The sequence below is a fragment of the Coturnix japonica genome, chromosome 3 (genome assembly GCF_054131305.1).
Source record: "Coturnix japonica strain WE chromosome 3, WE-NBRP24, whole genome shotgun sequence".
Lineage (NCBI taxonomy): Eukaryota > Metazoa > Chordata > Aves > Galliformes > Phasianidae > Coturnix > Coturnix japonica.
This window is the reverse complement of record NC_140665.1, coordinates 95391647-95414463: the sequence shown is the minus strand read 5'-3', so window position 1 is coordinate 95414463 and position 22817 is coordinate 95391647. Positions and strand designations below refer to the sequence as shown.

The following is a 22817-nucleotide window of genomic DNA, read 5'->3' as shown; positions in this document are numbered from 1 at the left end:
TGAGTTCTTCTCCTACTCTGTACATAGAAGAGTTTCATCTGATCTGAAAAGATAAGTTCAAACAATTACTCCCCAGTGTTCCCTCTGCATTTAACAATGTGGTAATTCAGCTATTTCTAGACATAAGTATCTTGAAACTCTAAACTATGTAAGAACACAAACAATATAAAACCAAACAAATGAACAAAGCAACAACAACAAAAACACAAGAAAAACACATTCAGTTTTTATTTAAAAAAAAAAAAAAAAAAAAGCTACATAGAAAGAAATGTAATGTGAAGGTCTTTGACAATGACAAAAAAGGTGAAAAGGATACCATAGTCCTGTAAGACAGGAAGCCAGGATTGTATGGTCACTGGAATGCAATACTGTTAGTTCCTGTGAGAAGCAGATGAAAAACATCTAAGCTCAACCACAACTACAAACATCTGGATGCTCAGCTGCCCTGTTGGCTGAGAGGAAGCAGGTGCAGTTGTCCTCTTCATTAAAACTAGCCTTACACTTTTCAAGGTGGATGTTACTGGAAGAGGCTAATGGCCCCCAGATGGAAATATGACCAGTCTCAGTGGAATGGTCAGGAGATTCCATGGTCCCTGTCTGGGTTTAAATGGAAGAAACGGAGATCAGGTATTATCAGCCACAATAAGATCTTGTCTTTGAAGATCATACGCTTTTCCATACTCTTTCCTCAGTAGGCCCTCTCCCTGAAGCCAAGCTGAGTCTCAAGAAGGTCTCTGTTAAGAGAAAAGAGACTCAGCTATCCTGTACGCTGAAAGGCTTCAAGTGGTGAGACGTGCACTGACAGGGTGCATCTATTCAGAAAGCAGAATTCTCCAAAAGTAACTGTATTTCAGATAGTGTATTTTAATTAAGCCTATTTTTTCTTGATTAATGTGATTGCTCATACAAACACTGAATACTATCTTGCATGTTAAGTGCGCTTGGCACGTAGGCTGCTATAGAAGCTACCTCATGAGTTCATATGTGTATAATTGATCTATGTACTAATTCAAAACAAAGCTGATGCAGAGTAGGACCTTCAAAAGGAATCTGGATTCAAAGCATCCAGTTCTCTGAACAGAAAAGATGTTTATCTTAGTATACAAAATTCAAGAGAGAGAAATACCAAGGAATGGGTAAAGTTTAAGTTAATACAAGAACATGTGTTAAAATGAGACTGTCCAGGAGATGTAAGATATGCTATATTAAAGTTTGTAATGGCTTTCTAATAGAGACAAGAAAGCAAACAAAGCCTCAAAATAATCCTGTGGTTTTGCAGTGACGCCTCAGAAGCTGAGAAGACAATAAAAAAATGGATTTTCAGGGAGCAGAAGATGAAACTGCCTTGACTAAGAGTCATTCAAGCCCAGTTTCTACCTTGTCCCAAACACAGGGCTCAGTTGTTTTCCTTCACTAAGGAAAAATCACTAAGAGTCATGACCTAGACAACAACCTTTGCAAGGCTTCTGCTATTTCCAGAGAACAGCAAGAGCATAGGCCTTTCTCTTGGAAAGCAGTAAAACCTCATTCCAGTTTTGTCCCTCTTCCCTGAGAGGTGATGGTAATGATCAGGGGGTTGTAAATGGACAGAAAATGTCATGGAATCAGACCAGAGTACAGCGGCTTGTGAAGAGATAAGTCTCAGTTATAAGGCTCCTCTCCTAGTTCCAAAGACATATATAATATCTTCAGCTGGTTAGTTTGTTTTCCGTCACTCAGAAAGAGTAGAGAGGGTTATTTGGGATAGTCATTAGTCTAATTTTGGATATATTCATCTGGGATACGAGATGCCTATATTCAGGTCTTTGGCATTACTCCAACAGTATTTAGCTAACGAACTTTGACCAGGCACAAATATTCCTAGCATCTCTGCTATTTTTTTCTCTTTATTATTATTATTTTTTTCTCTAGCATTTGGATGTGGACAGAACAAAAATATGAATAAATTGCCTCCAGGATACAAGCTTATAGCAGCTGTTGTTTTATGGCTCTGCTTTGCTGTATTGTTCTCCTTGTGCTCTGTGACATATATGAGTGCTCTGCAAGTAAAACCATGAAAGAAAAGAAAGTTTACCTTTCTCTATGCAGCAACGTGCATGAGTTTGCTAAAGAGCAACTAGTCAGTTGCTGGTCAGTAACTGATTTCTATGACCTGTCTTCTCATTCAAATCCTGATGCACTTTAATTCAGGGCTCTGCTAAAGTTTGGTTTAGTGTTCAAGGACACTAAAATCAAAGCTAGTTGGCAATGACAATGACTTCTGTTTTCTGGATGACATTGCTACCTCACCAAAAGGTATTTTTCTTATTCAGCTTGGTATAAGATTGATGCTTTTTTCCTCTGCTCTTTTCCTTTCTTCAATTACATTTGAAGTAAGAAATCCACATATTTGGCCCTGCCTTAATCCTACCTCCACAGAGATGCTAGCCTATGTCTATTATGTTAGGAAGGCTTTGTGAAAACAAAGATGTTTCAAGACAAATGCTTCACAAATGCTTTAAAAACTGCATTGTGCCTAACTCAGGACCAAAATATAACGCTAATTCAAAGGCTAAATCAAAGAAAATGCAGGTTATTCACAAATACTTCCCCCTCTGTGAAATATGATATGTATTTTTTGTGTGTGTGAAATCTCTGACAATTAAATGATTTTACTTACCTCTAACAGATGAGCATGCTAGAGCAGATAGTTTATTATGAGATTCAGACCAAGTGATAGATAAATTTGGTAGAAGAGGTTGACCAAATCCCAAGCCTCACGATTCATTGCTTCTTTTTTTCTCTTGGTCAGTGAGGTATGGTTTTAGTGCTTCACAACTACACTGGTGACATTTTTTCCTTAGTTATTTCAATTGCATTTGTGGATTCTGCAGCAGTCTCCTGCTACAGCATTGGTGTGGCCTCACCTTGAGTATTATGAGCAGTTCTGGGCTCCATAATATAAAACAGATGTTAAGGTCCTTGAACGCACCCAGAGGAGGCAGCAAAGCTGTAACAGGGCTGAAGACGTGTCCTGTGAGGAGAGGTTGAGAACACTTGGTCTGTCTGTTCTGAAGAAGAGGAGGCCAAGAGGTGACCTCATGCTCTCTGCAGTTCCCTGAGGATGGGAAGCAAAGGGAGGTGCTCTATTCCTGGGAACCAATGGCAGAACAGGGAATGGCATAGAGCTGCTGCAGGGGTTGGTCACACTGGGCATTGGAAAACATTTATTTACTTTGAGAGTGGTCAAACACCAGAACAGGCTTCCTGGAGAAGTGATTGGTGCCCCATGGCTGTCAGTTTTCAAGAGCCATTTGGACAATGCCCTTGATAATATACTTTAATTTCTTGTTAGCATTGAAGTGGTCAGGCAGGGGGACTTTCTATTCTATTCTATTCTTTCTATTCTATTCTATTCTATTCTATTCTATTCTATTCTATTCTATTCTATTCTATTCTATTCTATTCTATTCTATTCTATTCTATTCTATTCTGTTCTATCTGTTCTGTTCTATCTGTTCTGTTCCTTCGTTCTTTAGTCATCCTTATTAAAGTGAGCCAAGACTGATATTTTGGAGTTCTCTGCCTTTACTTTTTGTTGTTAAATTACTTTCCCATTCTCTGTATGATCTCACAGGTATATTTTTGAGTTCTTTTGGCTCTTCTAGTCAGGATATCTGCATTACCTTCTAAAAAAGGTACTTGCATTTATGATATATATATATATACGTATTAATTCTTCCAGTGCTTATGTTCATACAGATGTTTTGAGCTACAGTAACTTTGTCCATTTTGTGATGAAAAGTATTGAATTGAATTTCATGTCATGTAGATTGAAAATAAAGGTGGTGGTTGTTGTTTTAATAGTCTCTAAGGTTTCTCTATCACATTCATTTTGGAGATGTGGCCATATTTTTCTTTCCTTCTCTGCTTTGTTCTCTATATTGTCAGATTTATGCCCTTTTCAGAGCATACTTGGTCTCTGACTCTGGAAGAACTGAGCCTTCATGCCTTCTCCGCTGCTGAACTGAAACCTTTCTGGATGCAGATCTTGTTTCTTTGACTTCAGCTTTCACAATCCTCCACAATAAATGGTGAACCCAATATTAGCTGGCTAACACATTTTGTTGTATAATGGTCTACCCAAGTCTAATTGGAATCAATTGGAACTTTTGTTTGGCTTAGCAGCCTGCAGATAAGACATAAAGACAAAAAGGTGATACTATTTGTGTAACTTGATTAACTGACACACACACACAAGACTGTTATCTTTACTGGATAGTACTGGATAGATGTGTAATTCTGCTTACCAAGAAGTGTATGAATAAATGGTAAATCATAAGACAGAATCATAGAATCATGAATCCCTAAAGTTGGAAGGTATCTCTGAGGTCCATCTGGTCCAACTCCCCTGCAGTGAACAGGAACACCACAACTAAATCAGATTGCTCAGGGCCGGATCCAGCCTCGCCTTGAAACCTTGAAAGATGTTGAGATCTTGCACTGAGAGGTGTTCCCTTTCCCACTACAAGAATAAGAAATATTCCTAATGAGATGTCACGATCCCCAGTTACCCTTCTGTTACTGTAAATGGAAGCAGTAACAGCAAAAGAAAGACTCTGTAGCAACACAAACATCACAAAAAAACTACAGTGATTCCTGATACAACTGTAAGAGAAAGAAGGAGACTATATTACATGTTAAAAAGAAGATAACAAAACTAACTTGTTTGAAAACACGTAAGCCTTGAGAGACTATAATTTGATCAGTCTTAAACTTAAACATCAGAAAAATAAATAAATAAATGTGTTTGCTTTTTTTTCCCCCAAAAGGCCGAAGCTCCCCAAATCAGTGCTTTAACAGGAGAGAGTGAACGCTTAACGATTTCGGCTGCCGGAAACCGATAAATAATGACTTCAGCAAATATTGTTCAGAGGAGCCCAGAACGAGGAGGGTTTTGTCCAGCAGGTGGCGAGTTTTCTTCAGAATTGCGCTGTAATAGAGGACTTTATGGTTCCGTCCGCTCTCTGATGCCTTGATCGTGACTTGCGTTCTGAAAATAACCTTATGGATCTGACCTTATCCAACAAATAGCGGGAAGCTCTTGGTTAGGGCTGACGCTTTGTCAGTACTTAACCTCAGGCTGAGGTATTACAATATATTTGGTATTTGAGACCACCTGAAGACACAAGGGCCCCCATTAGATGACCTTTATCTCTCATACTTCAGCATTACTAGGTATGGTAGGGGCTGGTCTTTCTGACTTGACTCTTAATTTCCTTTGCTTTAGTGACTTTTAGCTGATCCATGCATTTATTTCCATGCAGGTTCTATCGGAATTTGTAACAGTTGAGAAAACTAAACCTAAAAACAAAACTAAAGGAATTTGATTTTCCTGTAGACCCACATTATTTAGAAAAAAATGAAACCAGAGAAGACATTTATGAATCATTATACAACTAAAACTCAGATTTCTTGTCTGTTATCTTCAGTAAATCCTACTTTTGTATCATTTTAAATTATAAAATTCTTCCTGGGTCAGTATTTGTATGTCCTTCAGCCAAACACTAGTTCTGTATTAGTCACAGTAATGTTTTGTGCTAGAATAACACCTTCCCATTGAGTAAAAGCCAAGAAGTTGTATCTGCAGTGACATAATGACGCCTTTCTTGGGTATTACAATCACTGTAGCTGATCATGAAAGCTTGTGATTTCTATAGAGGAAAACCTGAAAACCATAACTGCTGCAAAGTCATGAGGTTATGTCAACAACGTGCATGGCTGGAGATCAACTGGTTTCTGTGTGTGTGTGTGGGGGGGGGGGTGGTATATATGTAATTTAGAGGACTGAACACTGATGTATCTGGATTAAAATTGTCCTTTTTCCCAGCAGAGGGCTGGCCACTGCCTCTGGTCAGCTGCAGAGTAGAAAACATTGCTAGGTCTGGGCATCAGCTATCAACAGTGTTTTGGTTTAGTAGAGGATATAGCCCTGGTCCATGCACCTCTTAGTCCTGCCAGGGACTCCTCTTTTGACCACTTGCAATAGTGGCTGTCCCAAATAGTGAATGTCCTACACCTGTTTTTAAAGTTGAACCTCAGCAGTGACTGAGATGCTCTAGCCCTGAAGGCTTCCCAAAGTCTGGACAAAGGATATTTAAAATATCACCCATATTTCTGAGCTGTGGGTCCACAGCTCAGAGCCAGTGGACCTTTTCAAATAGCCTGACTGAGGCTGCAGAACACATTTGCCCAAAATCTCTGTAGTATTCAGCACTGTGCATTTCTTTACTGAACTGAGCAGGCAATGCAGCTGGTGTATGGAAATAAAGTGCTCACAGCACTGGGAAGAGAGTCAGAGCTCTGTGGCACAAACATCAGTGTAATCTTCCCCTCCTGCTACTACACGTGCTCTGAGTGTGACATTTTCCTTGGGCTCCAGCACCCAGACTGTGAGTGACGCGATATGAGTACTGGCAGCTGATGCAAGTAGAGCCCTGTTTCACAGCTTATCCCGGGATCTATGCAGTGAGCAAAGCCAGAGCAAGATCCCAAATGATTAGGATATAAAACTTGCAGTCCTGTTTGTATTACTGTCTCCAGTCCTGCTAAGCCCAAAGGAAATGCACAGATGCTGACTTGCTGCCACAAAGTGTTGCTGTGATAAGTCCTAGGAAAAGATTTTCTAAATGCTTCTTGCACAGAAAAAGGTTTCATTTTTCAGTTGTAACAAGACTCTTGGCATGTTGGCGTATGATCTAGCAACTACTGCAGGTATGGGCTGTAGTAAATGCTGAAGATAAAGCCTGATATGGTGAGCGCAATACTGGAGTGTCTGTCCCTCTTACTCTGGGGAAATGAGCTGAAATGTCTAAAATAAGAATCTCTGGGAGCCCACACTCCTGAAATAGGTTCAACAGTTTAACTGATTGGAACAGCAATAGTTCTGAAGTCAGATACAGGTATCACCGAGGTCAGAGAGTGAGTTTCCTTTACCTTCAGTGAGTTTTGGATCTGTTGTAGCCCAGTGTCACTGTCCTTCCCTTAAAGGAAGGAAAAACTTGCAGAGCCCTGATCCTAATCATGGGTTTAACAGAATATGACAAGAAAATGTTCCCTTCATTCCCCACCAAAACAGATGGAGTCCTTTAATTGTGAAATATAGCCTCACCAAATACAATCCTTATCAAATACATGTTATCCTGCAGCATTTCACAAGGTAAAGGTGGCTGACATTCCCTGAATCAATACGCGTGTACTCCCAGTTCTAGCCTGCATACTGTAAAACCATCTGTCTTAATATGTCTTTATCTATAGACAAAATCAATTCCCTTTTCTACATATGTATATACACGTGTGTATGTGTACATACATTCCTAACTCCATACATGCCTTTTCTTTTTTAACCACCTACAGAAAATTCTTTAACCTCAACATGCTGTCATTTTCTGTGATCCTTTATCCTGCCTAACCTGAGCTGGATGGCAGGGAGGATACTCTACCAAGTTCCCAGACTAGCAGAAATGTATATATCACAGCAGTAAAAGATTTCTCTGTAGAACATATGGCATAGGCATAATCCACAGCAAACTGATGTGCTGTCCAGGCTCTGCTGGCATTCCACTTGAGTGTCCCAATGCACACCGGTCTATTTCTCATAGGCCCATTCTGAGCTCTTGTCACCAAAACCTTCTGTTCCTATGGGGTCGTTAAATTCTGACTCAACTTCCAGCAGATATGGAAATCACATGCAAGCCAATGCAATGCACACAAATCATTCCAGCCACCCTTGCATTAAATGAACTTTTTTAAGAAGCTGGTTTTGACCTGATAGAATATAATGGTTTCAAGGGAACCATACAGCCATTACAATCCATCATATAAATGAATACTTAGGGACACCTAAATCCAAAGATTATTTGACTGCTACATATAAACTTGCACGGAGGGGGCTGGTGGATAGACCCCCTCAAATCTGCAGTGAAAACATCTGTACCTTTAGGAAATTCTTCTTACGTGTGAGTGCATGAGTAAACTTCCTTGCTTTTCCAAAACGGTCCGTTTGTTTTAAATCAAAATGACCCCCAGCATCAAATTACACTCTGGATGCACTGCTACCAAATTATCAGTTTAGAAAAGCAAAGGATTTGGGAATGATAAAGGTATTTTTATGACCAGTTCTGATCGCGGGTTCAGGCTTCTCCATAACCTGATGCTTTTTCACGTGTTATTAATTATTGTGCACTGTACTCCTTTAACTTCTATGGCAGATACCGTAGACTGCTGAGCAAAAGCAAGCAATATAACATACAAAAAAAGTAAAAGAAAGAAAGAAAGAAAAGAAAAAAGTTCTGTAAACTCCGCTTTCTCTTCCTTTTGTTGCTCTCTTGTAATGTAAAAACAGATAAATGGTTTCCTCTTTCAAATACAACAAAAAGAAAAGCCTCCTGGGAGGAGCCCTGGGATGCCAAGTTTCAGCCTGGATTGAATTTTTATGACCACTGTAAAAACTCCTGAAAATAGGAAATTATAATGGAAACGCTGACTCTGAGCGCAGCAGAGCGAGCAGAACCACCGCGGCACTATTGGTGATCTAAAGGGGCTGGAAGTTAAAGTGGAATCATTTACACACCGCTTTGCAAACAAGGGGCGGTGGGGGGGGGGGGGGGGGGGGGGAGATTTTACACTTAATTAGCCGCTTGCAAAATCTATTGTGCTTCTTAAAGAGGATAAATCTCCTATCTATCTCTCTATTCCACGCACTAGAGTTCCTATCCAGCCTGCAAAAGAGCTCTGTCCGTACGGGTGAGCAGTGCCATGCCCCAGCTCCCGGCTCGGACACCCACTGACTTCCATAGGGCGGCTGCTTCCGAGCATCCAGCCCCCCGCCCCCTCCAGCAGTTCCCTACAGTGGAGAACAGCGATGTATTACAGCGCTGGGTCACGGCTCAGCACCGAGCTGAAAAAAAATCACGGCAAACCATCTCCCCCTCGCTAATAAAATGGAGATGTTCCAAAGTCTGACTTTGATTTCCAAACAGCCCTAGAAATAGGAAATTTAAAAATCATAATAATCATACTAATAAACGCACAAGTTGGCTTTAAGCTGTGGGTTTTGGAGGTTGGGGGCGGGGGCTGCTATCAGCAGAGGATTACTCGCCCCAAGGGAGCAGTTTCCACCCGCGCTGTTCGCTGCCGTCCATCCGTGCCGTGTCGTTTGCGGCCGCTGCCGCGATAAGGCTGCGTGGGAGAGGGGTGGCGGTCCGGGGGTCGGCACAGAGAGGGGATCGCTATCGGAAAGGGCGCACCGGAGCTCCAGCCGTCCCCCTCCCTCCCTCCCGAAGCGCTTCGGAGCAGCCCCGCCGCGCTCCGTCCCCTCCGTGGCGTTCATCCCGGGGAGTGGGGGGGGTAAGAGGGGGGGAGTCCAGCAGAGTCAGCGCTCTCCATCCTTCATAGCAAAACCGCAGGAAGGGGTGGGGGGTGGGAGGGAAAACGAGGCAAAGCGAAGAAGAGAAATACATCGACCTATTTATATCCATCCCCAGGTGGCACTGATGAAAAGGGCCCCGAGGGCGAGGGCAGGGCGCTGCTGTGCACTTGTGCCGGCTTCGGCCGCTCTGCCCCGCTCCCTTCTCCCGAAGACACCGAGTGGAGGTGGCTCGGAGCGGCCGCCCCCTCATTCACCGCCGCGTTTCAGGGGAGGGGGCGAGGGTGTTCTCCGGCCTCGGAGCAGCGGAGCGGCCCTTGGGAGCCGTCGCCGAGCGGCTGTCCCGGCTCTGTCCCCGCTTCTCCCCCCCAGGCTCTCACGGCGGATGCTCCGCGAGAAGTACGGTGGTTTCTCCTCAATAAAAGAGTGTTCGAGGGATAAGCGGCGTTCCCCGGTGGGGAGGAAATCCCAGGGAGGCAAAAGGGAGCTTTAGCCGCACACGGCTACGGGTTGGGGCCGGGAATCGTTGTTTTGCAAAGGTTCTTTGGTCCCGAAGGTGGAAACGACTAAGGAAAAGAAGAGAGGGCACGACTCGGGCTGCGCAATCCCCGCACAGAGCGAGTGGGGGTGAACAAGGGGTGCTCGGATCCCCATGAGCTTTGCTACTCCGGTACCTGCGCCTTGCGGGGTCAACTCTCACACCCAGAGCCCGTTGGGGCCGGGAGGAGGAGGGCGGAGGAATACCCTGCAGGTGGTGGGGAGCACAGCCTCACCCCCGCACCCGCGGCTCCGTGCAAGGCAGCGGCGGCTCCGAGCTACTCCGCAGCTGCGGAAGCGGAGCGCAGTGCGGTGCACTCCGAACACACGGGGCGCCCCGGGGGGGGGGGGCCTTCACCGTGAGCGGGGTCTGGGATGGGTTGTGGAGGGGATGGAGGTTCTGTCTCCCAGTGCACCCCTGTCCCCTCGCGAAGCTCTCGTGCAACGAATTGGGTTTCGCTGTCACATCTAAATCCTACAAACGTGGCGGGATTTGGGAGCAGATGACTTCGCTTTTTACGAGGCTCTTGAAGTTGTAACATTCCTAATCGACAGCAGATCTGAGCTGTGGAAAAGCGCAGAGTACTCCCTGCGTGTCAGCGCGGCTCGTGGTTTTGTAGCCCGTTCCCGGTATTGGGTTCCCCACCGTTACGAGTTGACATAATGCAAATTAGCGAGGGGCATCGTAAAAACCCATCGGAGAATTAGGATTTTGGGACAGCGCGCCCCGCTTAACTCAAACACCAGATATCTAAACCAAACGCACCGAACGAGACAGCTAACCTGAAACGTCAATACAATCTCCAGTGGCTTGACAAGCCCAAATATTTTTATGTTTTAGCCAGTACCCAAATATCGGCTGTAGGCTAATCCAGGCAGCCCTCAGCCACAGAACTCCTCTACACTCCGGGGTGGGATCACATCTCAACGACCCGCTTTGATTTTTAAATACTCCCGCGTGGGAATCACTATCTGCGTCTCCCCCACTCCAGACGTAGAGATTCCTCACAGCTCTCTAGTTCTGTGCTTAAGTATTTAATCCGGAATGATGGGGTCTGTAACTGGAAGTGCAATTTTTATTGTTGCGCTTCCCTTACACTTGCAGGTATCATCGCTGCTGTCGTGTTTTGCCTTCTCCACTACCCTGTTCTATTTCTAAAGAGTTTCAGCTCGTACAAGAGCCCACCCCTGTCTATACATAGAGTCTTCCTCGGAGGAAATAGAAACGTGCGGTTAGAGCAGTGCATCCCCTGCACGGTGCTGAGGGGCACTCGGGGACTCCGCGTTCGTGTTCTGACAACAGCTTTCGGCAACTGATTTTGGAAGGGCGAAATTAGTCGGGGGCATCAGCGCCCAGCGTCGGCCGTGGGGTCACGCTTTGGACATTTCGATCCCTAGAGTAAAAATAAATAAGCTCCAGGTTTCAGGGGGAGGTGAAATAAAATAAGGCAATACAAAAGTAAAAGAGTAGAAAGAAAGAAGGGAAGAAAGGAAGAAAGGGAGAGAAAGGAAGGGAAGAAAGAGAGAAGGAAAGAAGGGAAGAACGAGAGAAAGAAGTCAATAAAGAGAGAAAGCGGGGAAGAAAGAGAGAAAGGAACAGCACGAAATAGGAGAGAACTGAAGGAATGGGGCGGGAGAACGTCTTTGCTTTGCCTCTGCCTCATAAAAATGCCACTCGTTCGCAAAAGAAGCAGAGAAAATCCCTTCTTCCGCCCAGAGCAGTGCCGGACCCCGGACCCGTCCCCAAAATGGGGCTGATGGGAGATGAGACGCGGCTCTGAGGCTCTCTGAGCCCGCAGCCCCGTCGGGATTATGAGCGCTCATCCTCCGGGGTGATAACACAACGGACAGTTACTTTCTTGTTGCTTTACATGTATGCGTATATATACGTATAATTGTTTGTTTGCCTTTTCCTTCTCTGCTGGGTACAAACCAGCAGTGACATGAGTAACAAAAGCCCACACGCGTGTCCCTGTGCGCGGCACCACGTTATCCCGACGGATCTGTCTTCGCGACCGTATTATGTTACACGGTTCCTCGGGAAGATGTAAAACACTCGAGCGTTTTTGTTTTTTTTTTCCCCCCCTTCACGGATCTAAAGGAGTGTGAATAGATGGATGAATAGAAAAACAAAGCGAGGAGATTACGGCCTCGGGATTAATCATAAAGCGAGCTTAACTTTTTTCTTTCGAGGGTTATTTTGCTTTGCCCGCTTTTCCTTGGCAGTCCCCTCCCCGCTTCTCTGCAGCTCCCAGAGCCACGGGGGCTCCGCGGGAATCCGCATGGCGCTGAACGCGCTCCGGGTGCGGGGAGAGACGGGCCGGACCGGGCGGGTAGGGACGGGGGAAGGCTGGGAGCTCGGGGGAGCCTGGTGTTAAGTGCGGACGGGGAGAGATGCTGGGGAGGAGGGCAGCGAGGTGGGCATCTCACAGGTAGGCGCCTCCAGGGTGCACAGAACAACTTTGCGACCCCTTGAATTCTGGAGGGAGCGGGACCTCGTCTCCATCCATCCTCCTCGCTTTATTATTATTATTATTATTATTTTAAGGCAGGGGGGGCTGTTACTTTTTACGTTTCTCTTCCTCTGAGAGCTCAGACCAGCGGGGAGAAGCGGAGTTGCGGCCACGCAGCGCCCCGCGGTGAGAAGTTCTCCCCTCCTCCATCCCCATCCCTTTTACGGCGCGCAGTGCTGCGCTCAGCCCCGGGGGAATAGCGCTCCTCCGGGGGCGGCCGCACGGAGAGGACCCCGGGGGGATGCTCCGAGGAGAGGATCGGGGCGGGAGGGGGGGGACGGGATCACACATTTGTGGGCTGCGAGCCCCGAGCTGCTGCCTGCAGGAGAAGCGGCTCGAGAAGTTGTTCCTTCCCAGCCAGCAACTTTCTCCCCGCGTGCGCATGCCCGAAGTCTGGTGGGAGGTTGGAAGGGGGGAACGGGGAGGGAGGGGGGGTTGAAATAAGGAGGAGGCTGCAGGGAAGGGATCTGTTCAGTCTGAGCTCGGCTACTCCCGGGTGCGTTCGCACCGCGGCACAAGCTCACGGCGCCGGGAGGGAAAGCACCTCCGGCAGCCGCAGCACCTGGACACCTGGCCCGGCCCGGCCCGGCCCGTGGAGAGCGGTGGGGTGGGTGGGGACGGAGCGGTGCCCCCGAGGCCAGCGGAGGCACTGACCTACAGCCCCGCTTTTTTTTTTTACTTTTTTTTTTTTTTTTCTTTTTCTTTTTAACTCCCCCCACCACCATCCCCCATATTTTTTATTATTATTTTTTTTACCTCGCTGTTATTTCATTTCACCAACTCCGATTTAGCCCGGGATCTTTTAACTGCTGCCAGCGGTGGAGCACAGATCGAGATTAGGTAAATAAAAAGAACAACTCATTTTCGTTTGTTATTTTGTTTTTAGCCAAGTCTCGGGGTCGGGTTATCAATCCAAACACCTTTTCTCTCTCCCTCCTTTCTTTCTTTCCCTTCTTTCCCTCTTCTCCCCCCATCCTCTCCGGATGGTGCAGCAGAAGTGGGGACATTACGGCTCACGTGAGGAGGACGCTCTCCCCGGGGCGGGCGGAGGGCTGGGGCAGCCCGCACACGGGGCTCAGTGTTCTGATGCTATTTAAAGGTTTGCGTTCCCCTCTCGGGGCTGTTTATCCCCCCTCGTGGAGAGCTGTGTTTTTAATCCGAGCTAAAAACGACACAACGAGAGCAACCCAGAAGTCTGATGGTTCTTTATGGGCTTGAACGCTCGGCTTCTCTGCTTTCTCATCTGTCTTTCTCTTTCTTTTTCTTCCCCCCTCTTTCTTCTTTCTTTTTCTTTCTCGTTCTTCCTTTCATTTTCTCTCTCTCTTTTGTTTTTTCTTTTTCCTTTTATTTCCTTTCTCACTCTTTTTCTTTTCTGCCCCATTTTTCAAGTTCCAGGCTCTGAGAACCGTTCTCTGTCTCTTCCCAAGGCCATAACAGAAATGAATCCGATGTTTATAACTGTCTGAACGGACAAAAACAAGTTCAGTGTAAGGAGAAACTCGGCTCTCCTCGAGGCCGAGCCTATGAAGTGTCCGTGCAAAGCCGACGATTACAGCATAGTTGTTATTTCTGGCTTTTGGGGAAGGGAACTACAAAAAGTCGGGCGTATTGCAGCTCAGCAGAAATCTGTGAGGGCAACGTAAGCAGGGCGGGGGGGGGGTGAAAGCCGTGTCCCGGACAGGTGCACAGTGGACTCCGGCTTAGCACGTCCGAAACCCGCAGAGAAAAGCAATCAAAGGGCCGTCCCCAAAGCAGCGTTGCGCTCAGGAGCGGAGCGGCCGCAGCGCGCTGTGCCCGGCGCTGCACAGGGGCGGCCGGGGAGGGCTGAGCAGAGCTCGGCCGGGCCCAGGGCTGTGCCCCGACGGCGTCAACCTCGAAAGGTTTAACCCCCGACCCGTGGAAGCGGAGGGGTACGGAGGGCAGTAACGCCGCTTGCAGCCGGGAGAGAGGAAGGGAGTTTCTCTCGGGGGAGAAATCCTGTCTGATTCCTATATGGGGGCTTTTAGACACGCGTGTGTGTGTTTGTGTGTGGAGGGGTGTTTTAACGACACCGAGAGCTCCCAAAGCAACCTAAACACTTCTGCGGGGAGTGCACAGCGGGGCCGCCCCACGGACCCCCCCCCCCCCCGGCTCCCACCGCCCGCGGCCCATAAGATGAGGAGTTTGTGTCACTTTGGGTGGGGGAAGAGATGGAGGTACAGGAGAAGCTACCCCCAGGGAACCGCGGTCGGACCCCGCTTCGTATTATTACCGTGAGGCTGAAATCCACCGCATTCATCAGCGTTCGCGGTGGTGGTCTGGCGAAACTTGTCAACACCGATTTCGTGATAAAATGTGAATGATGATTTTATAAGGATCGAGCGGAGATATCCAAGGCACATGCTGACTGAGCCCTTCCAGTGCTCATTAATGTTAGCAATTAACTCTTTCACGCTCAATTAGCTGCGAATACACCCGCTTTAATAGATTCTGCACACTTCATTAATACTTTGAATCAATCTGAGCTGAACAATGCGCTTTATCCTCCCGGAGCACAACGTTCGGGTAATGCGGAGCCAAAGGGCAGTTTTATTTCCTTTCCAGTGAGTTTCCCAAACACAGGTCAGTTGTATGCTCCATTTTCTCGCTTAAACTGATAGGAAGGGAAAGCCTCGTCCCGAAGAGGAACGAAGCAGCGGAGACCGGGTGGCAAAACTCCGCACGAGAGGTGCGTTAGAGCCGAAAGGACCTGAATGCCGGACCTGAAAGGGATCGGCAAAGCGGCGACTTTTCCTGACAGATGAACCTGATCGCTCCCGTTTGTGGCTATCCCAAGAATGCAGAGTTTTATGCCCGCTACTTTATCATGTTTGTAAAAATAAGCAACGTTCTCAGGGCAATTTACCTCCGCCGCTCTCCCATGTGGAACTAATTAACAAAGCTCATTATTTATGGTCAGGTATTTAATATAACAAATATCCCTTTCAAAAGACACATCGGAAATTGATAATTCAAGGTAGAAAGGAAAAAAATACCGCCTGGCCACGGGGTTACTTCAAAATCCATTTAATTTCGCTTCTCGCTGTGTTACAGGCACCGGTTTTTCTTTTTCTTTTCTTTACTTTCCTTTTTGTTTTTTAAATTATTATTATTATTGTTGTTGTTATTTCGCATAGGAGAGGTAGAATTTAGTTTGGAAGGTTTACAACGGTCTTAAAACGGTGGCAACTGGACAATAGCATTACGGTGTCTTCAAACAGGACAAAGGGTAAGAAAGCTGGAGGCAGATGTAGGCTTTCAAGTTTATGATCCTATTTGCGCAGGGTAAATTTATCTTGGCACGAGTGGGTTTTGTTTCAGGCAGAACACGGTGGTTTGGTCTCAATTACTTCACCGAGTGACTCTGTGTTAGAATTAGAAAACAAAACCAGAAACCCTCGCACTGTTTTATTACGGTAGGGGAATTGAAGCAAAGCGCTCGTGGGGTCTTCTTAAGGAAATCATAATTAAAAAGAAAAAAAAAAAAAAAAAGGCCTGATAAGATCTGTTTACACGGAGCAGAATGAAAGGTGGAGGTGACACCGAAATCAAAGGAGCGGTGATCTCTGTGAGGGAGAGCGAGGTCTCCTCTCTGGGACCCGCTTTGATGTCCCAAAGAGAGGGGACCTCGCTATGAAATGCATCGCGCTCCGTCTGGGCTTCTGTCCGTCCCCGGTCGCACAGAGCAGAAGCGTAGCTTACATTACTGGAAAAGGGCCAAGAAACTCGTAGTAACGTGAACGCTCTGCTCCCACCTCCCGTTTGCTTCTTCTATCTCGTCTCCCTTTCCCTCTCTCTCTCTCTCTCTCTCTCCCTCTTTTTTTTCCTTATATATTTTTTCCTATTTCTTCTTTTTTTACTCTTCTATTTTCCTTGAACTGTTCTAGCGTATAAAAAACAACTGTGAAGGCAATGGATGGTTTCGTCACTGAGCTGCATTTCTCCTTGGCTTCTGCCCCCTTCTTCTTTGGGAAAATCGAAACAGAATTATTTATTATTAGTAGTAGTATTAATTTTGTCGGCAATAACTAATACAAATCCGCACAGCAGAACACCACTTGCTTATTCCATATTAAATGTTTTCTGTGAATCCAAAGGAAGGCAGCTGAGTAAGCCCAGAAACTCACTCTGTTTGCAATTGCACGTTTCATGCTTGAGGGATCTGGGAGTACCCAGCCAGGAAAATAGACGCAGAGCCTTTATGATGAACAGAAACAGACACTGCAGGTACCCGGACCAGAGGGTTTTCCGTGTATTTTGTTCTTGGGGTCACCATTGGAGGCATTTGTGTGGGGGAGAGGATATGCCTTAGCGTGAGGGCAGTGCTAAGAACAAGGAAAGCACTTCCCCAACCGAAGAACACAACGGTTGGTTTGCCAGCACTAAATAGTTAAAGAAATAAATAAATAAAACAAAGAGGAGAGGGAGGATTCAACGTGTTGGTTCTGCAATCAGCTACTATGCAAAATGAATCCAATTTTGGGGTGTGTGTTTGGGGGGGGGGGTGAGGGTGGAGGGGGAAGTAAAAAAGCAAAATCTCACCCTCTCTTATTCTGGGTCATTGCGATGGAATTCCTCTACGGTTTGGCTCTCTCTCTTCCTGCCGCTGATTTATGTAGAGTGGTGTGAAAGGTGGACCTGGCATAGAGAGCTGCTCAGAGTAAGCTTCTCACTCTCACACCCTCCCATCCGCAGCATCTCACTCCAGGCAACTGGCCACATATAAATCAGATTTGTTTCCCTGGTCCTTAGACCCCTTTGGCCACTAGCATGCCTCCTGTTCCCTTGTCTTCCCAGACCAGGAGGGCAATTAATGCTCTGCAGCACTTTGCTGCTTCATTTTCTCCAAGAAGCTTCACCCTTCATGTGGGAATGCCATAGAGTCCTGTTGGGACCCTGTGTGAATCTTGCATGCATCTTGTGGGAATCCTAAAGGGACTCAGGAGTCCTTAAAGGGCATCTTACAGAACTTCATGTGGATCCTACAGTGATCTTAGGGGTACCGTACGTGCACTCTGTGGAGATCCCAAGGGAAAGGATTCCCACTGAGAAAATCTCAGAGATTAATGGGTGGCGAGGGAACAACCTATGAGCTGTGGAACAAAGAAGTTCCTTGGTGGTGCAGGGTTATGCCTCCAAAAGCCCTGAGTGCTCTCTCACAACACAAAGAGGAGAAGCTCTATCCCCACTGCCAACCCTACAAAGGCATCTCCTGCCAAACGGTTGACAGTGCTGAGGGCTCAGTTTGCAGGCAGGGCCAGATGTGCCTCAATGTTGCTGTCTGTTAGCATTTTCCCCTCCATATTGTAGGGTGGAATGAGAAGGGATCTGGCCTGGAGGAGAGGCTGGAGGCTTGGCAGGACCCTGAAATGCAGAGAAAAGTGGTGGCACTCAGCCCAGAGAAGGACTGTGGCCCTGCAGCTGGTGGGCTGGGTGTCCACATAGGAAGGGTCCCTTCAGTCCTTGCCTTTTTCCCTTGTGAAGAGCTTTAATTAAGCAATTGCCTAGACTGGGATGTGGGCTGGAAGCCAGGCACTTCCCCGTGGGGAGAGCAAATGGCACTTAAGTTTTGTCGCCCAGATGCAGCCTTTTCCTATTTCTTTTTGCAGTATATAGAAGGAGGTTTTTTTTTTTTCTTTTTTCTTTTTTCTTTTTTTTCTTCTTCTTCTTCTTTTTTTTTTCCTTGCTGTTGTTGCTTTAAAAATCAAAACCAAAAACCAACAAACTCTAAGGGCTTATTCTGTTTGAATGAGGGAGTATGAGCAGATTCAGAGGGCCGAGGGCAGACCATGAAGAGGTGAGTGACCTGGAGCAGCAAATTCTGCAACTCCATCCCACATCTCCCCAGCAGTGAGGGCTGAAGTCAGTTTTGGAGGGCAGTCTGAATGAACAATATCCCATCATTTTAGAAAGGCTGAGACATGCAGTAAAGGACTTTTTTTAATTACGTGAGAGAACCTCCAGCTTTGTGGGCTGATAGGTATCTCCCCGCTGTCCCTGTGTGGAAGGTCATCGAGGGCACTCTTGGCACATGGGTGTTGTTGCGGGGTGGGGTAAATGACTGTGGATGGAGTGTGCTGTAGCTGGGTAAGGGATGGAGAGAAGGAGATTCTGGAGATCCATGTGGATACATTTGCAGTCAATAGATGGTCAGACTTCTCCAAGTCCAACAGTCTCCTCGTGTGGCTTTGTAGGGGGGCATTAATAAGAAACAAAGTGAGAAATTCCCTTTGCTATTAACTTTATATAAATCCATCTCTCTTTCTTCTCCCCACCACCCTTTTTTTTTTTTTTTTTTTCCAGATCTTTTCCTCCCCTGTTCCCAAGATCCTCCTCCTAAGTGGCCACCATGGGAAGTAAGACTCTGCCGGCCCCAGTGCCTATCCATCCTTCCCTCCAACTTACCAACTACTCCTTCTTGCAAGCATTCAACGGGCTGCCTGCTGTGCCTTCTGACCACCTCTCCAACCTCTATGGCTTCAGCGCCCTGCACGCCGTACACCTGCACCAGTGGACTTTGGGGTACCCGGCCATGCATCTGCCCCGTTCCTCCTTCTCCAAAGTGCCCAGTGTGTCAAGCCTGGTGGATGCACGGTTCCAGCTGCCCACCTTCCCACTCTTCCCACATGTCATCCAGCCCAAGCAAGAGGCTGCTAACATGACCCTCAAAGCCAAACCCCGCTTTGATTTTGCCAACTTAGCAGTGGCTGCCACGCAAGAGGACCACTCTAAACTGGGACAGGTGGACAGCCAGGGCTCCCCGCCTGGGCTGGGGTCTTTGCTTGAGGTGACTAAACTCTCTCCAGAGAAGAAACCCACTCGGGGAAGGTTACCATCCAAAACCAAGAAGGAGTTTGTGTGTAAATTCTGTGGCAGGCACTTCACCAAGTCATACAACCTTTTGATCCATGAAAGAACCCACACTGATGAACGGCCCTACACATGTGACATATGCCACAAGGCCTTCAGAAGACAGGATCACCTGAGAGACCACAGGTAACAGTTCTTCTCCCGTCCACTTTCCTTGGGTATCTGTGCTTTTCCACTAAACAGATTACAGTCATAAAGCAGTTGTATTGAAAGAAAGGCCATGTTCCCAGACAGGCAGCATTGCTCCTCCTAGGTTCTTTACCCAGTGCTGGTAGGGAAGCTCAGATCATTCCCTTATAAGAGAAGCCTATTTTACCTGTCCACCCTACAAAGATGACTTGTATGGCCTCCTCAGACGTTTTCGCTTTTCTGCTTGCATCACTTTGTAGCCTTTACCGCTGTGATCACTATGTGTCACGAAGACGGGCAGCTTGCTGACCCTGAAGTTGTTAGAAATGCTTTATTCCTATGGAAGACCCTTGTAAGCACCCCTCTCTTCTTGCCCACATACATACAGCTGATTGCCAGAGTGTTGCATTCCGGCACTTTTGGTCTTAGTGGTAGCTGTAAAAATCTCTGGAGTGTTTTCCATCAGTGCTGAGTTCAGGCCAGTTGTTTCTGACATCTCAATTGTTTTTCTCTTCCTAGATATATCCATTCTAAAGAAAAGCCTTTTAAGTGTCAAGAATGTGGGAAAGGATTTTGCCAGTCCAGAACACTAGCTGTCCACAAGACACTGCACACGCAAGTAAAGGAACTGAAACCTGCCAAACTTAAGTGCTGAATCTCCGACTTCTATGAACTTTTCCTGCCCTTCAGATTTTACACCAAAACCAGAACAGAAACAAAACTGTCAGGATGGGAGCACAGAACTTTGCATTTTGGTTTTGTTTTTTTTGTTTGTACTTTAGAAAGAGCGAAATCTTCCTGAGAAACTCACTTCTTAAATCATGGATGAAAAGATAACGTGGCGTTTAGAACACGCACGAATGACACAGAAAGTGCTAGATGTGTGGCTTAGATAAACTTTATGCCAAAAGGTGGTGCTCACGTGTTGGACAGAAATCTCCTTCAAAACCAAACAAAAGCCCACAAAACCCACCAAAAAAAACCCCACACCAAAAAATCCCAGCAGATCCCCCCATCCCCTCCCAACTCGTAGCTTCCAAAAGTATTACTTAAAAAAAATAATGAAAGGAACAAACTCTTATTTTATACTTTTTTTTTTTTTTTTGACTGTATAAAGCTTATTATTTTTACACTTCAGGAAACACAGAGAATTCCAGAAGATGGTTAAGAACTGCAGTGTCGGTTTCTCATCATAGCACCAGCAGGACAAGGAGAAGGGCAACTCGCAAATCTTATTTGCTACTTTGTCTTCTTGAAAGAAGAAAAATAACGTTTGGGAATGACCTTAAATCTCTCGAGTGAGGAGTCCTATAATGCGCTGGAAAATGATTCCAGATCTTAGACCTGAGGGTCCTTGGTGTTGGGACAAATCAGCTCCCTTGGGACATGGAGACCTTTCTTTTCGCCTTGTGGTCTAAGCATGCCGTGAGGAGTTTTGTCACTCGTGGACTTATTTAAAAATGAAAAATAAAAGCAAAGAAAGACGGCAATACGTCAAACTGACGGCGTGCACAACGTGGTCTGCGTGGTACTTCGTGCGTCCTGATGAGAAAGAACAAATCTCAACCTGAGAGCGTATTTTTCTAAATGCTGGCTTTCTGAACAGTGTATTCAAATTAAGAGACATTCCAGTAAGTTTTGTTTATTAAATGAAAGAAAGAAAGAAAGAAAGAAAAAAAAAAGTTGTATGGCTGTTTGGCACTTTATGCTGATTATTGGTAATTGACATTTATCACTGGATTGTGTGTGGTTTTTGTTTTTTTTTTAAGTATTAAAATAAATCGTTATTTTACAGGCAAGCCTGCACGGACTACACATGTGTTCATTTGGTTTCGGGTCTCTTCCCCATCAAACTGCCTCTGTCGATATTCAGGACCTTATTTTTTTTTTTTCTCTAAGTGATCTCAGTATTTCCTCAGTGCTTGTTTCCACAGTGCTCTGGATCTTTACCCATACGTTTTCCCTCTCCTTTTTTCTTTTTTTTCCTTACTCTTTTTTTTTTTTTTTTTTTCTGGTAAAGGCTCACAAAAGTAAACAGATCCGTAGGGTGTCAAATCATTTTGCTGCTGCTGGCGTGGAAAAAAAAAAAAAAAAGAAATCGTCTCGGGTAACTAAATCTTGGGTATTAGCTGATAAGATGAGGTGTCAGAGGTGTCAAGAAACAAATCAAATGAATAATGGGCGAACTGTTACCGCTTTCACAGCCCTAAGGCGCGGCGGGCAGAGCGGCCTTCTCACCCCGTTCCCTTCACTTGTCGGGAATTGGGGCATTTTTCAGTCGCATCTTCGCCCTTCTTGGGGGCGGCCTTAGATTCCCGGCAGCTGTCTTAGATCAGAGATGTTTATTCCACAGCGAAACCGCTTTGGATCGAGACGGGGGAGAGAGCGCAGAGCGGGGGCATCCGCCTGAGAATGTGAAGCGCCTTTGGTTGTTCTTTCTCGTCTGCTCGGCAAAACCCAAGCCCTCCACTCAAGGCAGAGCCCCGAGATAAGAGAAACGCCCTGCACGTGAGCACGGTGACACGTCCGAAGTAACAGCGGACCTTTTCTCTCCGAAGCTCTGGTGCCCAACGCCGCTATCCGCCCCATCCATAGAAATTTCTTTTCCCCTTCCCCTCTCCGCTTTTAGAAGATATTTCTTTATTTGGTCAAGGAATCCTATCAGCGACAGGAGAAAAGTCGTGGTTCTAATTCTCTTAACGTAAGGAGGGGAGAGGGGAAAGAAATTTCTCTCCCCACTTTTTCTTTCATTAGTATTATCGTTATTATTTCAATTGGACACAGACTCGAGCACATCGTAGCTAATTTAGATGCACTTGCAGGACGGGTTGCAGAATCCACCTTCGGCACAGGAAGGCCCTTGCAAAGTGCAGGGTGCCGAGATGACACATGCGGCTCCGGAGGCTGTGTGGGAACCCGAGTCGAAAGCCAGCTTGCTTTTTCTTTGCTTCCCACCGCCATCCGCTTTCCAATCCGCGTAAAAGGCTTTTGGTTTTGTCTTAAAAGGCATCTGAGAACCAACTGTTCGGAATAAGCAAGGAGTGCGTGAAAGGGGAATCACCCAAACCTGTAGGAAGCCAGAATTGGCCCTCTGAGCTTCGACAGCGAATAGCAGCCACCGTGAGTCGAGAGAGCGGCGGTGTGCGCGGAGCTCCCCGGGGGAGCTGCGAGCAGAAAACCTTTCGCGTGTTGCCGAGCCGGGTCGTGCCGCGTTCTCTCGTGTATCGGAGGGAGTGTAGGGGAGTGTGCAATTTACAACGTCCTCGGCCCCCGAAGGGTTTGCGCAAGCCCAGCGGGAGCGGCCGCCTCTCCCTTGCGCCAGCCGGTGCCTGCGGAGCTTCCCT

At 46.4% G+C, this 22817-nt stretch overlaps 1 protein-coding gene across 1 annotated transcript; it reads left to right on the top strand.

Moving 5' to 3' along the window:
• The first annotated feature begins 12923 nt into the window (after nt 1-12923).
• Nucleotides 12924-21277, top strand: OSR1 (odd-skipped related transcription factor 1). The gene is made up of 3 exons (XM_015859601.3): nt 12924-13296; nt 18778-19470; nt 19993-21277. Exons 2-3 carry the CDS (start codon nt 18824-18826, stop codon nt 20126-20128), a joined length of 783 nt encoding a protein of 260 aa, XP_015715087.1. The 5' UTR covers nt 12924-13296; nt 18778-18823; the 3' UTR covers nt 20129-21277.
• Nucleotides 21278-22817: the final 1540 nt, after the last annotated feature.